Raw genomic sequence first — 20,096 nt, 5'->3', positions numbered from 1 at the left:
GCCTCAGGAGACACACATATACAAAGACTTTACAAAAGAAAGAGTTTTCGATATACAATCTCCGAAGTTGTATTGGGGAATCAAATATTATTTCCAAATCTCTCTATAGAGCAATAGATCCTCTAAAACCACCCAGGGTTCCGAAATCCGACCTGTATCACGCAAAATAAAATCCAATATTTTCCCAAGCGCCTACGCTAATCTAGTTGCGGTCAAAGTAGCCCTCGCTCTCAAGCATGAGGATGATCTCGTGGACAATGCTGCGGACGCTCTGCTTGGAGACATCAACAGTGAGATCGGCGTTAGCAGGAGCCTCATAAGGATCATCAACACCAGTGAAGCCCTTGATTTCGCCACGGCGGGCCTTGGCGTAGATGCCACGCTTGTCGGTCTTCTCGCAGTGCTCCAGGGGAGTAGCAACGTGGACGAGGAAGAAGTTGCCACCGGAGCCAGCGACGGCCTCACGGGCAGCCTTGCGGGACTCCTCGTAGGGAGCAATGGGGGCAGCGATGACGGCAGCACCGGCACGGGTGAGCTCACCGGCGACGAAGGCAATGCGCTGGATGTTGGTGTGGCGGTCCTCACGGCTGAAGCCCAGCTCGGAGGAGAGCTCGTGGCGGACGGTGTCACCAAGCAACAGAGTGACGGAGCGTCCACCCTGCTGGTTCAGGGTGACCTGCAGGGCACGAGCAATGGCGTCCTTGCCGGAGTTCATGTAACCGGTAAGGAAGATGGTGAAACCCTGGGAAGCACGAGGGGGGTTGGATTCACGCAGGATCTTGACAACCTCGGGGTAGGAGAACCACTCGGGGATGTGAGCACCGGTGCGGAGGCGCTTGCGGAGCTCGGTACCGGAGATGTCGAGGGTCTTGACACCAGCGGGGACCTCGTCCTTGGGGCGGTACTCGTCGGTGTCGGGCAGGTAGGTGACCTGCTGGAACTCGACGACCTCAATGCCAAGCTCGTCCTTGTACTTCTCGACGGCGTGCTGAGCATCGTAAGGACCGTAGAACTCCTCACCCTTGGAGTTCTTACCGGGACCGGCGTGGTCACGACCAACGATGAAGTGAGTGGCACCGTGGTTCTTACGGATGATAGCGTGCCAGATAGCCTCACGAGGACCACCCATACGCATAGCCAGACCCAGGAGACCCAAGACAGCCATTCCGTTGGGGTAGCGGGGCAGGAGGGCCTGGTAGGCACGGACACGGGTGAAGTGGTCAATGTCACCGGGCTTGGTGAGACCAACGACGGGGTGGATCAGGACATTGGCCTGACGGGCGCGAGCGGCACGGACGGTCAGCTCACGGTGAGCTCTGTGCATGGGGTTTCTGAGGGACCGTTAGTCGTAAGGTCGCGCGCGCATCATAACGGGTGCACTATAGCTGGTCTCGGCCACACGTACCTAGTCTGGAAAGCGACAACTCGGGACCAGCCGAGCTTGTCGAAGTGGACACGCAATTCCGCGGGAGTGTCTAAATTAGGAGGCCCGCGCGGTCAGTACTCGAATCAGGATGCGGTCGCAAGGATCGCGCACGGGTAATGACATACAGCGAAGAGCGACATAGTCGTAGTGGTTGAGCTTGTTGACAGCCTCGATCTTTCCACCAATGTAGAACTCCTGGACAGTGTTGTTCAGGTACTTAATGGCAGGGTGTTCCGGGTCTCCGCCAAAGACCAGCTTGGCTTCCTTTTGCCTAAATTAGGGGTGAAAAGCACATCGTTAGTCCATCCGCGTCATCGAGACCCACTATCTGCAAAATCCCCGACGGCTAGTGAACTCCGCCCGTGGGAAACCAAGGCCGGCGATGCCAATCTCTCGTTTCACGAACGCCCCGTTCAAGTCAGAGATATAGCGATCGCCAAGGTCCCGCGATTCCCATTCGCACGGAAAAATTCACAAGGAAAAGAGGAAAGAGGGGCTCCACTCACTTGTCAGCGCGGTAGATGTCGTCGATGGTCAGGATGGCCAGGTTGCGGTCGTCACGGAAATCGCGCAGGGTGAGGCGAGAGCCGGCCTGGAGCTTGAGCTCGTCGATGGTCTTCTGGGAGGCGTCGAGGGTGATGGGCATGGAGAAAACGTTGCCATCGGCAAGACGGCAGTTCTCGCAAACACTGAACGAAAACCGATGTCAGCTAATTGCCCCCCAATACTTTCGCCTGTTGGAACAGGTCCTCGTTCTGCAAATCTAGTGTCGCTTCGAGGACTACTGGCGTAAATTGATGTATTTTAAGGGATTGTAGCATACCCGTCGAAGTCCTTCTGGTTCATGAAGCCTGCGCCCGGAGTTAGCCAAGACTGACGATTTCACCCCGCGACGGTTGCAAGCGGACGGGTAGTCGCGGGCAACCAGGACGGAGAAAGTGGGATGATTGGCAACATACCCTCCAGAGGACTGAAACCACCGTTCATGATGAGCTCCAGATCGCAGAGCTGGCGCTCAGTGAGAGTGAGGGCAGGGAGAGTCTCCGCCTCAGCAGCCAGCTGGTCGTGGCGGGGAGCATCGCGGGCGAGAAGGTCCTTAAGGACACCACCGTGGGGAGAGTTGGCCATTGTGAAAGGATGATGAGGGATGGATTTCCACTCAAGCAAATATGTGATGAGAAAAGAAAGGAAGGAAAGGAAAGGAAAGGGTCTGGAGGGTCCCAGAGGATTATAAAGAAGAAAGAGAAGAGTGGAGGGGGGTAGAAGGAAGAAGAATGGAGTTTATGAAGAGTGGAAAGGGAAAAAAAGTTCAGGAAGGGGTCAAGAGGGGAACAGCGGAGCAACCAAGGCAATGATCCAATTCGAGCAATTCAGGAGATTGAGGGACTCCAGCGATGACCAATATGCTTTCTCCAACGACCGTCAAGTTCTCCGTTCCAGCCAAATCAACCATCGGGATCTGTCCTGCGGTCTCGTCGAAAGGTGGTGGAGCTGTCGGACTCTTGGTACGAAGAGCGTCTACGTATGCCTTTGTGTCGTACGTCTGTCTATCCTTCTTTTCCCTCCCCCCGAGATGAGGCTGCACACACGTCGCATTCGCAATTGCTCATCCCCAGCGCGATGGCGCCATCGCTGGTCTCCAGCATGCTATCCTCATAAGTTCACTATTTTTAGGGCCTTCTAGAAGGGCGGGCGCTTAAGCCGACGCCTCTATTCTATACTTGAACTTGAAACTACGTTTTGTACTTCCGATGGCGGATGGGCTCTCCTCGGAGATACGGGGCGGCCCTCGTAACCACGGGGGATAATCGCTGCCCCCCCCCATCGTCGTCATCAACCTCATGTTGAAAGCCACATAATTTCCCCCGCTGGGTCTACGGAGCCCAGAACAAGTCATGATTTTCAGGGGGGCAACAGGATAGTTGCCGTTTAAGTAAAGCACCAGCGTATGCGAGATGTCAATCGCATGCGTGGACATTTCTCAGATAGAAAAGTTTCCTCCGATCATTATTGTATTGTAGATGTCAGGCTCAGCCGGCAAAACGGTTTTGAAACATACCAGTCAAACACGATTTCCTTGGTCGTCCGCCGCGTTTCAAAAAAACCGCCGCCGCAAAAGTCACGTGATGGGATCACGACATCTCCAGCTCGGCTTGCGTGATTGACTACGCCAGCCGAGGCCTAGTCCCTCCTTGGCACCGGTTCCGCCCTGTCGCTCAGGTGACCCGCTTGCCCTAAGCAGCGACCTGCTGCTGGGACACCATGACAACGGAAGAATAAAACCAGAAGATCAAAATCTGATATTGATTTCTCAGCCAGCCGCAGTATCCGCGGAGATGTCAGTCAAGGTTTTCCTAGCAGTGTCAATTCGCCTAGTAAAAGACCTGTGTCACTCATCGCGAATAAGCAGTAGCCCGGGGAACGCTTGACAAACACCTAGTGCTAGTGTTGAGTCTGCCGACATCATCCAGGCGGTAACACTGAACAGTCACTCTACGCACACATAGTATATCACGAACTCATCTGACTTGCGTCGGTCCGCTGTGGAACGGTTCACGGCGTGATCGTATTTTAGTCCAGGGTCTCAGGGTCCGGGAGCGCGGGATGTGGCTTCTCTTAAAGAGCGGGAGGGGTTGCAGACGTATGCAATCCTTTCTTGTGGTGTAGCCAAGAATGACGATAATTGGAAGTAAATGATGCAACCAACTAGTATAGCCCTACACCGCATCGTCGGGCCACAACACCTGTCATGCATGAACCATAAGGCTGAGAGCCTTAACTTACTTCGATTCAGGGTCTCTAAGCAGGCAAAATAGTAAATCTATGGCCCAAACCAAGCAAGCAGTTTTTGACATTTTGAGTGCCTGCGATCCTGCTGCTAATCCTTTTTGAACAACCAGCGCTCCCAACTGTCCAACAATTCAAGCTAAAAAGTAAGCGAGAAAGTGCACGTTCCCTGGGGAAACAGCGACACATAAGCCGCCCTTCCAAGAAATTCTTAAGCATATCCGAATCTAGAACGTAAACACCTGCCCCATACTCTTACATAAAAGAAATTGGGGCAGAACAATCAACCTAGAATCTCTCGCACGAGAAGCAACAATCCCATTCTTCCGCCGCTGATAAGGTTGAACTGATTAGATTGATAAGATAAGATCACTTTCCTGTCACGTATCCAAGGTTGAAATGAAACATAACAGAAAACTTAACATCCCTTCAAATGCCAGGAATCTGGAACTGTCGTAGAAAAGCGAATTTGCTCATTCTTCGGAAATATTGTGTGATGCGAAAGATTTTCCCGAAGGGAGGTGAGGAGTGTGGGTGAGTGAATGGCTTGACACTCATGATATCGCTATTTTCCCAAGTATATTGTGAGATGCCTTCACCATAGAAATAATAAATTAGGTTTAGGACAAGTAAGAGAGGCACAATGAAATGTGAAGATATGTGTAGGTATGTGTGGGAATTACATCCACTATTCTCGCGGAAGGATTTAGACACGCGCCCGAAGCCCAGCGGGCTATTTACCAATTTACTAAATCTTCCAAATCATACTATAATTAATTCATGTTAGGTAATATTTTGGAAAATCTCTGCTGCTGTTGGTCTATATGGATAACAAGCTATTCTCAACCGCAGGCTGGGGTAATCTAGCCCACTGCACTATATCCGGAGGCGCTCAACGTAGTATCTATGGTTTTGGCAGGGTCTTGGTCATCTGCTGAGTATTTGTTGAGAATCGAAGAAATTTAATCAGTATTTACAGAAAATCAATAGGCAGTTCCGGACGATCCGAATCAGCAAACTTTAATCCTTCATCGGATTCATAGTAGCCAATTCACTTCCTATTCGGTTGGGTCGGGTGCGATATCGGATAGGGTTGATGTTCGAACACCCCACCCCACAGTCCTACACTCCGCGAGTCTACAGATAGGGTCCAACTCAAGCTTAATGTAGGAAAAATAAAAAAAGTAGAATAAAATAGTCTAATCATTTGTATCATGCAAGTCATTAATGTACTTGGCTTGTAAGCCGTCTTTTGCAAATCACTGCCAGTCTCCGCCAACCCTGTATGTACAGTATCTCCGATCGGAGTAGGATTGACGAGCGGCCTTTGAATTCCCAGATGTCATAAAACATAATCCTCCTTTTCCCATACCATGGGGTCTCTTTTTGAAACAAGAAAATCAACAAGGCTATGTAACTCCACTCCAGATAAAACTCCCAGGTCATAGAACGCCGTTAAAGATGCAAGGTGAGAAAAGAAGACAAGCGGCCTTTACTGAGCGGACGTCGTCAAGGACGTCTGAAGAGCCTGCGATAGGGCCTCCTCTTGACGCTTACGCTCCATCTCCATCAGGAACTGAGCATACTTGGAGCGAGGGTTGTGGATACCGCACTCGGTCTTCTCCTGGCCCTTCCAGCGACCAGACCGCTCATCTTCGTTCTCCTTGACTGGCTGGGTGGAGTGGTAGTCACCAATGCTCTTGTAACCACGGTCGAGCAACTCGTTGTAGGGAACGTCGTTCTCTTGGACGTATTGCTTGACCTGCTCGAAGGTCCAGTTGGCGAGAGGGTTGATCTTGATCAGGCCAGCCTCGTCAACCTCGATGACATCGAGGTCGCCACGCTTGCCACCTTGGCTGCGACGACGTCCAGTAAGGACAGCGTGAACGTTGAGTTCTCGGTAGGCACGCTGGGCAGGCTCAACCTTGGCCACCCAGTCGTAGAACTGGTCGTCCTTCTCCCAGAGGCGGGCACCGTACTTCTGGGCAAATTCTTCCTCAGTCTCGAGACCCTGAGGCTTGAAGACGTGGATGTTGACCAAAGGATACTTCTGGCGGACACGGTCGACCAGATCCAGGGTCTCTTTGAAGTGGTGAAGGGTGTCGAGGAAGATGAGATCAACCATCTGAGGCCGGGGCACGTCCAGCTTGGAGAGCATGTCCAGGGTCACAAGACCAGTGAGACCGAAAGCGGTGGTCTGGTAGAGGTGAGGCAGAGAGGTGACACACCATCTCAGGACGTCTGCATTTGTGTTAGTGAACTTGGCCTGGAGACGCGTGAGAGGGGCAACCCATGCTGACCTTGAGGCTCAAGAAACTGCAATTGTCTGTTGAGGAAGTTCAAGTGAGGCTTAGTGAAGACGATTTCCGGAGAGTAGTCATCACTAGAGCCACCACTGACATAGCCAGAGTCGGTGGCAGTGTCGGCAGCCTCATAGGCAGAGGGGTAGTTCTCAGATGTCTTCGCAGGCATGGTGAATGAGGAGTCGAGTGACAGGGTATATGGTAGACAAGTCAATCCCAAGGACGAGCAGATGAGATACAAGCGGGTCTATATGTAATGGCTCGACAGACTTGGAGGGATGACGGAAGGACTGGAACTGATGTGGGAGGCAAGAGATGATGTAGACAGAACACAATGGAGACGACCTGACCAGTCCGATATAAAAGAAAGACAGGACAGGGGCAATCACGACATCATCGGGTCGGGGGCACCCGTTCTTCCTGCCCTCAGTCCCTCATACATGCCGGGTCATTCTGCCGTTTCTCGATCACGACATTGTCTGTGACCGCCTGCACAATTGGGCGACTGGGCTGAAAAATTTAATTTCCTCATGTCCTGGGGAAATCACGCAATACTTGCGCTTTGGGTGACTCTGCGCACCCGGACACGCTTAGCTCATCCACTGAAACAACCGCCGCAGGTGCCATTGCTGATAAATCCAGCATGGTCCACAGTGAAGTTGGAACAGTGAAGAACTTGGGCGAAGGGCATCAAAGTTCATCCGGTCGGCAAGTCCGTGTAGCCGTTGCTCATCTTATCTTGATGATGGCATGGTATCCCTGTTCCGGTCTGTTTTCTGGCCCCAGAGAGGTGCAGATCTAGTTGATGATTAGCCTCGGACTGGAGGAGATGAATTGCTTAGGAAACAAACCCGGCTGATTCGAGTCAGACACTTGTAGATGACTAGATCTAGTGTCATTGTATTTGTCTTGGCGACTAGTGGGAATAGACCCTTATTTGTCATACTAAACCGATGGTGGCAGTTGGAGTGTGCTTGCTCTGCTCCATGATTCCCCCCTTCCCCAAAGATTGATATCATCGTCATCTCCATCTTTCAAGTTTCTTGGGGTGGGGAAGAAGTTGGCCTGGTTCTGCCGGGCGGTGAAGGCACATGACTCGACCTCATGTGACCGAGGGGCACGGGATCCCCCACCACGTGCGGCCGATCGGAGCTGCAGGGGAAATTCGCCGTGAGTTCAAAGCCAGACTCTCGTTTTGACCTTGTCTAGACGCTCTCGTATCTCCCTTCTGCTTCCCGACTGCTCCAGCGTGTCGAGGGTTCTGTTCCCACCGGGTGGATTCGCTGTTGATTGCTGAGGATCATCCGCTGCTTGCATACTCGCCCTGTGCTATCAATCTCAATCTCCGTCTACCTCCGAATCCCACTTGCACCCCTCATTCACTCAACTCTCCTCTCTCCTCTTTTGCGCCGAAAACTCTCTAGTCCGGCACAATGGCAGCGCCCAACCCCACCAACAACGGCCGTCCAACGCGCCCGGTCTTGCGACAGACCCTGTCCAGCGCATCCTTCATCCAGGATCATCAGCAGTACAAACCCTCTGCCCCCATTCAGACCATCGGCAACGTGATTGGCAATTCTCCCGAGTCAGCGTTTGCTGCGCTGTCCGTCAAAGCTAATCCCATTAGCCCCGATCCCGAGAAGGTCACCGACAGTGGCATCATCCACAGCATCTTCAACCAACAGTCCAATGAACTGCCTACTGGAACACAGCAGCTGGTCGCTACGATCTACTACAAATCTGCTGATCCTATCCATCCCCATCTGCACCCCGATTCCTCCCCTCATGTCGGGTCTGGCCAAACTCTGCCATCACCCATGGTACCCGTAGGTTCCGCCCCGACGGTCGATATCGAGAAGATCCCACGGGAGCCTCCCGCCCCAGAGCCGGAGCCGCTTGACCATCTGTACGGCCCGTTTGTATCACAGCTCTGCCTGACCAACTTCCTCCAAATCATCGAAACCCTTCCGACCCCGTATCAGCGCACCAACACTTCGCATCGCTGCTTGGATCGTCATGACCAGCCTCGCGTCGTCGAAGTCACCTTTTCGCCTCCTCCCAACCCGGAATACCTTACCTTTGAGGACCTGCGGAAACATGAGAGCATATGGCGGTTCGAGCGCGAATGGAATGTGGAGGTCGTCCTCCAGCGGGAGAGCGTCTTCCGTCGGCACAAGCGGTTGGTAGTGTTCGATATGGATAGTACATTGATTCAGAACGAGGTGATCGATGAGATTGCCAAGTTTATCGGCGTGGAGAAGGAGGTTTCGGTTCGTACCTTTGCTGAACGATGGAAAAGGGCTGTATATGCTGATATTAATGGCAGGAAATTACGGCTCGTGCTATGAACGGCGAATTGGACTTCTCCGCATCTCTCCGGGAGCGGGTCAGCCTTCTGAAGGGTGTTCCTGCGGACGTCTTCGAGAAGCTGAAGTCCGTCATCACCATTTCTCCAGGTGCGCGTGAACTGTGCAAGGCCTTGAAGACCCTCGGCTGCAAAATGGCAGTCTTGAGTGGAGGCTTCCAGCCTCTTGCGGAGTGGCTTGCCGAACAACTTGGTCTTGACTACGCGCATGCCAACCATGTATGTGATGCGACATTCGACCCATCGATAATATTTTGTATTTTCGCTCAAGTACTAATACCCTGATTAGCTCGAGATCGATCCTACGACGCAAACCCTGACCGGCAAACTGGTCCCCACATACCCCATCATCGATGCAAGCCAGAAGCGCTCGATTCTTCACTCGATTGCCGCGGAGCATGGCATCCCTATCTCCCAAACTGTCGCTGTTGGTGACGGAGCCAATGACCTGCTGATGCTGCACGCAGCGGGACTGGGAGTCGCCTGGCGGGCCAAGAGCAAGGTGCAGCTCGAGGCACCGACCCGTCTCAATGGCGAGAGTCTCGTGGATATTCTCTACCTCCTTGGCCTGACTAAGGATGACATTTCCGAGCTGATTGCGTAGTTGAAAATATGCTACCAAGCATCCATTACAGTGACCAAGCGATTAGTAGAAAGACACGAACACGTGCGTCTTCCACTAGTCAGCTCGGCGGCAAGCATGCGAACATGTCGCCAGGTGCGTACTCTACTACTACTCCTCCAACTCGTTATTGGAGGCCTCCCGCGCACCATTGGATAGATTCCTTTCTTTCCGTTCCATTCCCATATCATTTCCCTATCCATCTCTCTCCACATACATCTATCTCTCCTTTATCTCTCTTTGGCCCCAAGGTTTTGGATTGGCATGTGTAGACAGACCAAGCCCAAACCAAAACCATCACGTCCCTTCCCTCACCCCCTTTTCCCTATCATGCGAATTCGAGAAGCCAAGCGGAAATAGTTTCATGCATTAGAACGATGAGCACGAGAGCGTTTACATGCGGGCGTCGGAGTAGGCGAGGAACAACACGGGCAGGTACAAATGCATACGACTACTATATGACGATGGGGTAGCTACATACGGACGAATTTTGAATTGATTCAAACGACTGCGAGATCATGATGATGGCTGATGCTGATGTTGACAATATTCCCGTCTATCTCTATTTTACGTGAAATGGATGCCATACATGTTGAATTAGTATTTTTCTATCCACGACCCTGTAGTAGATGATTGAGACAGCCAGCCCATCCCGCTCATCCCGGGCCCAATTCCTAATGAATCCTAGCGATGCTAGTCGTAGTTGATAATATGTGTGTGTGTAAGTAGACCGACCAATCTTAAAACCAGAAGCTCGAAACAACCACAGTATAAGCCCCATTTAATGCAACCATGCGCCCATGAACCGAAAGACAAACACAAGAAATCGTACACAGCTCGAAGAGAACAGGTTAAGCTAAATCTCAACGAGTAGCATCATCAACAGCAGCAGCAACCTTCTTCTCAGTAACAGCGTCACTAACCCCAGCGCGCCTCTTCTTCAAGACATTCTCAATGAAAGCCTCACCAGCCTTATAAGAACTGCGCACCAACGGCCCAGAAGCACAGTAGAGGAAGCCCAACTCCTCAGCACGACGCTGCCAATGCTCGAACCACTTCGGATGAACATACTCATGCACAGCCATATGCCTCTTCGTCGGACGCATATACTGCCCGAAAGTGACGACATCAACATCAACAGCACGCAACTGCGCCAGCGCATGCTCCAACTGTTCCTCGGTCTCCCCAAGACCCAACATCAGCGACGACTTCGTAATAACCTCCGGATTAGCCTTCTTCGCCGCCTCCAACACAGCAATACTCTGCTTGAAGGTAGCTCTCCGATCACGAACACGGGGGGTAAGAGCCTCGACAGTCTCAATGTTATGCGCATACACATCCAGTCCCGAATTAGCCACCAGCGCCACCATATCCAGATCACCACGGTAGTCACCAGTCAGACATTCAACCAGGGTGCTGGGCGCCTTGGACTTGATCTTACGCACGGTCTCAGCGAAATGGCGCGCACCGCCATCCGCAAGATCATCACGATCCACACTCGTCAGCACCACATACCCCAATCCCCAGCGAGAGATCGCCTCAGCCGTGTTCTCGGGCTCATGAGGATCCAGAGCAGCGGGCCTGCGACTAGTCTTGACACTGCAGAAGCTGCAACCGCGGGTACAGGTATCGCCCATGAGCATGATGGTAGCGGTAGCGGCGGCTTTGTCGCCGCCGCCCCAGCAGTCGGAGATGTTGGGACAGCGGGCTTCCTCGCAGACGGTGTGGAGGTTCAGACCGCGCAAATCTTTCTTGAGGCGTTGATAGTTCTTGGAGTCTGGGATGGGGGTTTTCAGCCAGGGTGGGAGACGGGTCATTTGCTTTTTGCGGCCGGCGGGGCCGACGAGAGCGGTTTCGAGGGCGTAGGCTTCGGAGGGTTCGAGGAGAGGCGCATTGTCGTTGTTGCCGGAGACGAAGTCGCCGAAGGATGGGCCGGCGTTGAGCTTGTCTGTGAATGCGGTGCGGCGGCGTGGTTTGGGAGTGCTGGTGGCGGAGGTGGAGGAGTCGGTTGTGGCGTAGGTGCGGGTTGTGAGGATGCTGGGGGTGGATTGAGGGAGGGAGGCCCTCGTGGATGTGTAGAGGAGCCGTAGACGGTTTGTTGATGCGGCTGCCATGGTGTGTGTTTGGGGTGAGGAGAAGAGACAGGCGGCGGTGCTTTGGAGAAGTTGAAATGCAAGTTGGATTCCGCGGGAAAGTCGCTGATAGCCATCGGAGCTTCGGTTGCGATGCCGTCCGATTCATGACTCAGCGAGATCATCTGCCTGAGGTGTCGATGATGTGCTGACATATAGATGGTCCTGGAGTCCGGTCATTAGTAGCAGTAGTCACTTTCTTTTATTTCTTTCAAGAACCAGCAGTGCTAGGTAGTGCTAGTATTATATAGTATTGTTATGTCAATGGCTCGAGACTACAGCTCAATGTTTCGTGGTGAGGCGTAGTAGAATTGCGCTTATTATATCAAGCGGGTAGATGTTTGAACAAGACAGACGATATAGCTGAAATTATGGCATATTCTGTTCCATCCTGGATAGCTCAGGGAGAGCCCATTGTTGCATCCATTTATATTCCATGATCCGCTCCGCAGATGGTCTCTTTTCCGGTTCGAATGCAAGCATATCTCTCAACATAGTAAGAAATGCAGTCCTTTCGGCATCCCCAATCGGTTGCATATTGAATTCTTCCCTAGGCTTCTGAACTGATTGGTTGAATCGTTGCACCCAGGGCCTTGAATTTGTAACACCATGTCTTGTTCCGTCCTCATTAAACCACTTTGACCGCGATTCCCATTTCTGCCACCACGGCAGTGGCAATCTGCCAAATGTATCAACATGTTCTTTGACTACCCAGTCGACTGACGGATTAAAGCCCTCGAAAAGTGGACGCTAACCAATTATTTCCCAGATGGTGCACGCAAGCGTCCAACTATCAGCAGAGAAAGAAAGTGACTTTTTCGGTTCGAAATAAGTCTCTGGGGGGACTAGCATATCCGGCGTGTTGGAGTGATGCCGCGCTGTAGTGGCTGGCATGAAAGACTCCCCAAAGTCAGTGACAACCATCTGAGCTTCAGATAGCGAAACTTCTTCGCTCGCTTTTCCGAGCCAAACAGGCACGACAGCTTGTGCGGGGACACCATCAGGAAGTGGACGCTGATCTAGACAGGTAACTGGCTCATGGTGAGGTTGTCCATGCCTTTCGTAGAATTGCTCTGGTGAGAGCGAGTCCATACTCTCAGAAAGAAGGATCAGAATATTACCGGGATGAAGATCTGACATGACATGAGTGTAGGTATCACGATGAATAGCAAATGTACTTACCAGCATGGACAATGCCCTGAGTATGAAGATATGCCACTGCCAAGACTAGTTGAGCAGAGAAAGCCCTGGCCACAGGCAACTGGAACAACCGGACAGATGAGGCATCTTTGGCCTCAGCTATGTTCATCATTCCAACTAATGTGACAAAACATTGATGTACACCATTAGGCCCAGAAATGGTGAATTCGTCTATTATAGATGGAATGATTGCGCTGCCGGGATGAGTCTTGGCTTTCAACTCTGCAATACCAAGTCGATGGAGAATATTCCTTTCTTGGGAGTTAGTTGGATTGCTGTCTGCGATGGTGATTTTGACGGCGACATATTTTTCAGTTTTCTGATCTCTTGCCATCCAAATGGTTGAGTATGCGCCAAAGCCAAGTTTATGCACGACACGAAACCGGCCATTCAACCAATCTCCTATAGTTGTCGGATGATAACCGCCTGGCCGGTACCGCTCAAGTTTCTCAACGTCCTCGATAGGCGTGTACTCAACAGTATTATTGATCATATCCGGAGTGCTGTTGTCCTTCACCAATGTCATTCTACTGCCAAATACTGTACATGATCTGCAATGTGGTAAAAAGCGGTGCGCGGTGCGGATAGGGAGGAAGGTAGACCCGGTATAATAAGGACGACTTTGCAGCACCTTCCGAAGACTGAAGCTTGAAACTAAATCTATGCGCATTGTAAAACGTGGATGTGAGCCAAATGATGGCCTTTGGTATTGATGGAAACTCCTTATTACTGCGCCGGGCTGCTGCAAACAGAAATGTGGCCAACTGGGAGGCTCCCTTAAGCGAGTGCGTCAAGCACCATCTACACTGGCTTCTTGGTAAGAAGGGAAGAGACCAGAATTGCGGGGGTGGAGAAATTGAGGGAATGCGCTGAGGCAGAAGTAGAAAGAAAGGGTTGTCTTATCATCTCTGCTAGTTTCCCCAATACAGATACGCCTACACGTGATCATTTTTGGCCGTGGTTGGAAAACCCGCATTTGCTAAATATGGGACATTGACAGATGAATTAGAATGTAAAGAGAATATCATTGTATGTAGATCTCGGTGGGAAACGACTAGCTATTATACATTAGCCCTAGTGGCTAACTGCACGCAGTACATGAAACTTCAATCGCCAGTAGGAAATACAAGAGAGAACAGGCCCCAGGCATGTAGTTTGACAGATAAGGAAATGTAAGTGAAGGACAGTTCATAGAATACACTGAAACGAAAGACAGGGTTCTATGCAATCTGGTCTAGCCAATTTAGTAAGGAAAGATATGGTCACAGAGACAGGACTGGGATATAAGAACAGAAGGAAATAGTGGGAGAGAATAGACAAGGAGAGATAGGAAAAATGTCTATAGTGATTGACAGTCACCCAAGGAGACTGATGTTGGGAAGTAAAGAATGGCTGCTCAGTTCTTAGTTTCAAGCACTTGAGCGAGGACAAACACGGCCGACTTGAGCGTCTCGTCTGCTTTGCCGCATATAGCAAAGAGCAGGTTATCCACTATTCGGTCCAGCTCTTTGCGAAGCTCCATGCTCCGGGACCCTAGGACACGTTCTTTGACACGAGACGAGGTAGCTGGACTAAACTGCATCCCTGGCGAGGTAGCTACCTTCTCTGGCACTGTATCTAGCCGGGACACGGGGGAGGGATGCGAGAAGTTGTTGATCCTTCGGTTGTTCGATGCCAGGGATACAACATAGTTCCGTGCGATCAAAGCGGCACATAGGCCGCCTAATAGGTTTTCCGCGACGTTTGGGAAGATGTCGCGGAAGGGTTTCAGGAGTGCCCGTTCGTTGTTGTGACGGATGAACATGATGACGGGTGAAGTTAAGCGAAGCATATTTCGTGGGAAGTCCTTCACTGAATGTTCCAATTGATCAATAGTCCATTCGTGATCCCACCACTTTTCTAACTCCTCCTTCTCTGACATGGTCGAGGAGCGCCCAGGTGATGCTTGGACCTGGGGTGATGTGCTAAATTTGGGTGGTCTCTCTAGCTTGGGCGGAGACATCGGCTCAGGCGGAGCTGGCGTCGGTTTATTGCATACAATGGTCTCGCCGACGCTCTCTGAGCTCATAGAGCCTGCATCAGTGTAGTCATCGTCGTCATCCTTATCGTTCCGGAGGTCATCGGGCGAGGGACACTCGGGATGAGTGATATATCCACTGTCAGACATCTCCATTGGAGTGTCCGGACTGAAAGCTGATACCTCCTGTTGTCCGAGATCCGGGGTAGATGGAACGGGCTGTGGCGGAGTTGGAAGCGAATAGCTCATTGCTGGAGATGACTGCCGGGAGATATCGACTAACTTGGGCTTTGTTTTCCTCGCAACGGTGCAGATCTGGAAAGTCGTCAGTACATGGTATGAGTGTAAGCAAGTAACACTTACTTCGTGTTTATCAGATGGTGATGTCCTCAACCGCGGTGGGCTCTTCTGTACAATCTGGCATTTCCTTCGACTCTGTTCTCGAGTCCTCTCGCCCTGGGAGCCAGGCGTTTCCACAGGTGCGCCTTGAAGCCACTCACCACAGTAAGAGAGACTGCTAGGAACCCAGCTTCCCTCACTAGACACGGTTCCTGACCTGCTTCTCTGGGACCCCATTGACGACCCGGAAAAGTTCCGCCTCACAAATGTCTCGGAATCTGCAGAGGGGACGGGCGATGGCATGCATTCTGGATTGGGGGACGTTGCGATCAACGACGCATCAGCTGGCCGGCATTGCTTGACCAATATGGAGTGCGCCATATGTACATTGGTTGTCTCGTCGTGCGCCGAGGTTGTTGGGCGAGCCTCCTGCTTTCGAGCACCACAATCATCACAATTTTCTTTTCCGGACACACAGGCGCAACCTTTTGGTGTAGCTGGGCCATAGTCTGATTCGGATTCGTATTTAGACGAGAAGTAGGCGGATGATGGGGACGATTGCGAGCCCAGAGAATCGGAAAGAGGAGGACTGGGGAGAAGGCCGAAGGAATCTATACTGGTGACGTTGATGTTTTGGTCCGAGCGCCAGGCTCGCAGTGTTTGGCCTCCAGACAATTGTCGCGACGATCTGGCTTCCTTTGCAGCTGATGCGATGCTTTCCAGCGACGGCGAAGATGGTAGGCGCAGTTGAAAGGGTTGTTTCATCCTGCGCACAGAGCGAAAGGGTGACATGACCACCGGCGGACGCTCCACTGGTCGACGTGGCTGCGGAGCTGTAGTATATTCGGCTTGGTCCATCCGGGGAGAAGTCGAGGGGACGAAAGAAAGGGAGCTCTGGGGCTGTTGCTGTCTCCTCCAGGGCTGAACATTGGGCGCATAGCGCGGAGCAGCAGCCCCAGTTCCTTGGATCATGGCTTCGTCCGCTAATGAATTATAGGATGATACTCTCCTGGGTGCGAACGCTGGAACCTGGTTCGCAGACATGGTATGTTGATGACAGTTCCTATTTGGGTTAAGGAACACCCTGGCTGACTGGCAGTCAGTGGAGGACATGGCTGGCACGGTAAATGGTATAATGCAATCAGGCGACAATCGATTTCCTATGGTTACTCGGGACTAATGTGCAAAGGAAGAGAAAATGAGCAGCATCAATTCTGATCGGGAAAGCGGCCGGCAGGGCCTTATACTACATAACAATATGGGTTTCCAGGTATCCCTTGACTGCCTTGCGGTGACGGGGGAACTAGTCACTGGGCATGTGTACTCTCCCCCTTCGAGAGGGTCATCTAACACTCTGGAACATAGACGAAAAGTGAAGGGCGACCACGCCCACCGTCCTTGCATACCAGAGAGAGGCGAGCGGAGATAGCGTGCACAGCCATTGGCTAGCACTCTCAATGCGCGCCACCTGCAGGGACAGCACAACGTGGGTGGTCCGTCTCCCAGGGTGCTTGGATCTCGTTAATTAGCAAAAGGAATGAGACATGCAGTTGGAGGGATGCGGGAGGAGCCTTGGGAGGGCATTCAAAGGACGTCACCGGTCTGATTTCAAGGCTCTCTGGTTAGTAGAGGCGTTGCGCCGGACAATCAAAGAAGAAGCCCCTAGAGGGACACCCCTTGCATGGGGTTGCTGTGGGCGCCGGCGATAGGCTCATGTTGATTGAGGGATAGGCGAAATTTAATTTAAGCAGCATGTGCAGGAATTCCAGCTTGACTGTGGCCGCGGAGATTTGAGTTGTATCATGATGGGCTTGAATACCACGGGAAGGCAAGCAAATTTCAATCTCCAGATGCGGTCTTGATGGTGGCTCAGTCAATCTGCTTCCGCTGAGAGTGCTATGGTCGACAATGGATGGCTTGCTAGTGGCAACCAAGGGATAGTGTTAGCTTCAATAGGTAAATCAGTCACAAAGGAGAGCAGGGGAACTAGGGAGCTGAAGACAGGGACAGCGAGGGTATCACTCTGTCAACCTGAACTGAGGGAGAGAAGGAGACGAAGCTTAATTAATGAAGGTTTATAGATCGTCTTGTTCGGGATTATCTAAGCATGCATACAGAGATGCACAATACTTCCTTATCGGGCACTTGCAGACAAACCATGCAAACATCCCGGTTATCGATTGGAGCCTCGATTTCCTCATTTTATTTTATTGCATTTTCGTGGATTTTGCGTCTCCAAAAAATTAACGGCTCGTCGCATTCTCCCTGCCTCCTGCAAATTTGAACCTTCTGGGGTGGCAGTTCCTTATGCTTTCTGAATGTTTCATCGCATCGACGCTGGCGTCCAGCAAAGCGCCAGCGTCTGCGACCCTCCGCGATGTGGGAGTTTGCGTCCATGAATTCCAGCCCACGCTGAACCTGCGCTCCACCTTCAAGAAGAGCTCAACGGCGGCCAATTGCCTTGCCGTGAGTCCGTCTCACGTTTTCGCTGCGCAGTCCGAGAAAGCCATTGTGCATGTGTATAGCAGGGAGAAAGGCAACCAGGAAGCCACCGTTCCCTTCCCGGAGCGCATTCGCAGCATTGCTGTTGCCGGGGGCAAGAATGGTGATGTCCTGGTCTTGGGAACCGAAGGGGGTCGTTTGATTCTGTGGGAGGTAATCGATTGTTCACAGCCCCAATGGCGTCGCCAGCTATTCGTCATGGTTTCATACTAACAGCATGTGCTTTCTAGACATGCACCGGGCGACAAGTGGCTACGACAGCGTCGCATCTGCGGCCAGTGACCTCACTCGTGGTCGATCCCAATTCCAACTTCATCCTGTCGGGTTCGTCCGATGCCAGCATTCATGTTTGGTCGTTAGTGGATCTCTTATCCTTCACGAAGCCTCCATCCGGCCGTGATCGTCAGCCTCCGAACTCTCCCATCCGTACCTTTTCCAACCACCGCGCCGCCATCACCGCCATCGCTGTGGGTCACAGCGCCGGTCGATACAACATTGCTGTGTCTGCTGCAGATGATAGCACAGCCATTGCCTGGGATTATCACACCGGCCGTCTTCTGCGTACCTTCCTCTTGCCGTCCAATGCGAAGTCGCTGGCACTTGACCCGGCCGACCGGGCTTTCTATGTCGGATACGAAGATGGCAGTATCCAGTCGATCGACTTCTACAAGAACCAGTCCATCCAGAACCCTCTCCACGACCCCTCCCTTCAATCTACTCCTTCGCAGCCTCCCGCAGAAGATCGCTGGGCACCGCCATCGGCTGATTGCGGCGCGGCGCATGCGCTTACCCTCTGCTACGATGGAATGACGTTGCTCTCTGGCCATCAGAATGGCAAAGTTCTGTCATGGACAGTTGGAAGGAAGAAGTACGCCTCAACCGTGGCAGACTATACACATCCTGTCACGAACCTGTTCATGCTTCCTCCCAACGGTCTCCCTCATCCTTCCCTCGACCTCAAGCGGGTAGCACACACCATCGTCAAGCCCCGCTACGACTCTTCCCTGTCCGAAACCTCTCAAGCAGCTGGCGCCGTTCCAGCCGATTACACCTTTAGCACGCATCTCCTCCCATCTATCTCATCCAAGCCCAACTCTGCTAAGCCCGACCAATTCACCGAAGCCTTCTCCCACGCGTACTTCCCTGAATCCATGCTCGAAGAAGGCCTCGCCGAACTCGCTGCCTTCAGCCAGCCCACTAGCAACGGAGCCCCGGTCTCCTCGATAGCACAGGGCATTAGCGACGAAGACCTAGCGGCCAAGGACTCACAAATATCCCAACTGGAGGCAGAACTCGCCACGCTGAAGAAAAAGTCCTCTGTGAACGAGACCGCCCGCCAGTCCACAACAGACGAAGTAACTAAGCTTCGCTCTGATCTCGCCAACCTGCACGATTATATCAACGAGCTTCACGAGAAACAAGAACAGGCGCAGCGGGAGAAGATCCTCCGACAGGCGCGGAAAGAAGAGCGGGAGACCCGCCGTCGGGAGGCCTGGTTCGCAGCCGAAAAGAAGGGCAAGAAGGGAGATGCTGTTCTCCGGAAGATGGACGCCGAGGATACCGTCATGACGAGCGATACGGATGATCAGAGCAGTGATGAGTAGACTCTTTTTCTCTATCCATTACTACTCTACAAATTTTAATTGCATGATCAAACCACTTATCGGACCCGCATTTCCCCTTTTTTACAGTACATCATTCGACAGGCGCAAAAGGTCACACAACACAAAAAGTCTCAATGAAATGACAAATTCACACGATGCATGTCTTTCCTACAAACTACTACTCTTCTTGGGATTGATAGACACACGGAGTCTTGTATTGTATATAGACATAAGGGTAATAGATAAAAGTCTCACCAACTCTTTACGCCATACTACTTACTTACTATCCTATGACCACTGAGTACTACCAAAAAGTCTTGAAAACTGACTGATTTAATTAATATGATACCCTACATGATAATAATAATAACCCGCCTCCCCCAAAACCCCAGGCTGCAACCACAAAACACCCAGAACCACCCGATGAAACACACAATATGTGCGCGCCCCCAACCCGCGGATGAAACGAAAGTGGCTGTCAAATGGTCGAAACGGAGGAATGTGGACTCGCAGGGCCTCTGGTATGCATGGTGTGGAGACACACACACCACCACCACCACCGTCCGTAATGCATCATGCGGGCTGGGGAACATTTCAAATTCATTCGACGTTGTACAACGTATGTGGTTACATTCCGCGCATGATATCTAAATAATTTGAAATTAATTTATGGGAACTACGTGATAGTAGTGTTTATTGTGAAAAAGTATGTAATACGAAAATAAGGATATTATTTGCTTTGCTTCATTCCATGGGGTTTTGAGGGTGTCTGGGCTACTTCATCTTCATAAGTGCTAGG

The 20,096-nt window shown here is 51.8% G+C and overlaps 7 protein-coding genes across 7 annotated transcripts; 2 read left to right on the top strand and 5 right to left on the bottom strand.

The window, feature by feature from the left end:
• Positions 1 to 44: 44 nt before the first annotated feature.
• sC (sulfate adenylyltransferase) lies at positions 45 to 2,924 on the bottom strand. Its single transcript, XM_025660119.1, has 6 exons — positions 2,386 to 2,924; positions 2,250 to 2,277; positions 1,933 to 2,115; positions 1,552 to 1,697; positions 1,406 to 1,475; positions 45 to 1,331 (listed from the first exon to the last, which is right to left on the bottom strand). The coding sequence occupies exons 1-6, from the start codon at positions 2,552 to 2,554 to the stop codon at positions 203 to 205; spliced, it is 1,725 nt and encodes a 574-aa protein (XP_025516056.1). The 5' UTR covers positions 2,555 to 2,924; the 3' UTR covers positions 45 to 202.
• Positions 2,925 to 5,705: 2,781 nt separating this feature from the next.
• met16 (phosphoadenylyl-sulfate reductase (thioredoxin)) lies at positions 5,706 to 6,685 on the bottom strand (the record flags this gene model as incomplete). Its single annotated transcript, XM_025656003.1, has 2 exons — positions 5,706 to 6,454; positions 6,514 to 6,685. 2 exons carry the CDS (start codon positions 6,683 to 6,685, stop codon positions 5,706 to 5,708), a joined length of 921 nt encoding a protein of 306 aa, XP_025516055.1.
• Positions 6,686 to 7,949: 1,264 nt separating this feature from the next.
• Positions 7,950 to 9,485, top strand: BO85DRAFT_438335 (phosphoserine phosphatase SerB; the record flags this gene model as incomplete). The annotated part of the gene is made up of 3 exons (XM_025658664.1): positions 7,950 to 8,786; positions 8,843 to 9,100; positions 9,171 to 9,485. The coding sequence occupies 3 exons, from the start codon at positions 7,950 to 7,952 to the stop codon at positions 9,483 to 9,485; spliced, it is 1,410 nt and encodes a 469-aa protein (XP_025516054.1).
• Positions 9,486 to 10,028: 543 nt separating this feature from the next.
• Positions 10,029 to 11,668, bottom strand: BO85DRAFT_449236 (lipoate synthase). The gene has a single exon (XM_025660118.1). The coding sequence runs from the start codon at positions 11,615 to 11,617 to the stop codon at positions 10,367 to 10,369; it is 1,251 nt and encodes a 416-aa protein (XP_025516053.1). The 5' UTR covers positions 11,618 to 11,668; the 3' UTR covers positions 10,029 to 10,366.
• Positions 11,669 to 11,903: 235 nt separating this feature from the next.
• Positions 11,904 to 13,361, bottom strand: BO85DRAFT_468711 (kinase-like protein; the record flags this gene model as incomplete). Its single annotated transcript, XM_025662287.1, has 3 exons — positions 11,904 to 12,354; positions 12,391 to 12,768; positions 12,818 to 13,361. The coding sequence occupies 3 exons, from the start codon at positions 13,359 to 13,361 to the stop codon at positions 12,005 to 12,007; spliced, it is 1,272 nt and encodes a 423-aa protein (XP_025516052.1). The 3' UTR covers positions 11,904 to 12,004.
• A 499-nt stretch (positions 13,362 to 13,860) lies between these two features.
• BO85DRAFT_477750 (uncharacterized protein) lies at positions 13,861 to 16,235 on the bottom strand (the record flags this gene model as incomplete). The annotated part of the gene is made up of 2 exons (XM_025662849.1): positions 13,861 to 15,167; positions 15,216 to 16,235. 2 exons carry the CDS (start codon positions 16,233 to 16,235, stop codon positions 14,232 to 14,234), a joined length of 1,956 nt encoding a protein of 651 aa, XP_025516051.1. The 3' UTR covers positions 13,861 to 14,231.
• A 1,192-nt stretch (positions 16,236 to 17,427) lies between these two features.
• On the top strand, positions 17,428 to 19,656 carry BO85DRAFT_477749 (putative ribosomal assembly complex component Ipi3). The gene is made up of 2 exons (XM_025662848.1): positions 17,428 to 17,846; positions 17,924 to 19,656. Exons 1-2 carry the CDS (start codon positions 17,499 to 17,501, stop codon positions 19,295 to 19,297), a joined length of 1,722 nt encoding a protein of 573 aa, XP_025516050.1. The 5' UTR covers positions 17,428 to 17,498; the 3' UTR covers positions 19,298 to 19,656.
• Positions 19,657 to 20,096: the final 440 nt, after the last annotated feature.

This window comes from Aspergillus piperis (genome assembly GCF_003184755.1).
Source record: "Aspergillus piperis CBS 112811 unplaced genomic scaffold BO85scaffold_8, whole genome shotgun sequence".
Classification (NCBI taxonomy): domain Eukaryota; kingdom Fungi; phylum Ascomycota; class Eurotiomycetes; order Eurotiales; family Aspergillaceae; genus Aspergillus; species Aspergillus piperis.
This window is presented reverse-complemented; position numbering and strand designations above follow the sequence as displayed.

Excerpts from the sequence above, each read along its gene's own strand:
- BO85DRAFT_477749 (XM_025662848.1), top strand. The coding sequence starts at position 17,499 with ATGCTTTCTGAATGTTTCATCGCATCGACGCTGGCGTCCAGCAAAGCG. Across the intron at positions 17,847-17,923 it reads GTCGTTTGATTCTGTGGGAG|ACATGCACCGGGCGACAAGT; the intron begins GTAATCGATTGT and ends TGTGCTTTCTAG.
- BO85DRAFT_449236 (XM_025660118.1), bottom strand. The coding sequence starts at position 11,617 with ATGGCAGCCGCATCAACAAACCGTCTACGGCTCCTCTACACATCCACG.
- sC (XM_025660119.1), bottom strand. The coding sequence starts at position 2,554 with ATGGCCAACTCTCCCCACGGTGGTGTCCTTAAGGACCTTCTCGCCCGC. Across the intron at positions 1,476-1,551 it reads CGACTATGTCGCTCTTCGCT|ACACTCCCGCGGAATTGCGT; the intron begins GTATGTCATTAC and ends CTCCTAATTTAG. Across the intron at positions 1,332-1,405 it reads GTTGTCGCTTTCCAGACTAG|AAACCCCATGCACAGAGCTC; the intron begins GTACGTGTGGCC and ends ACGGTCCCTCAG.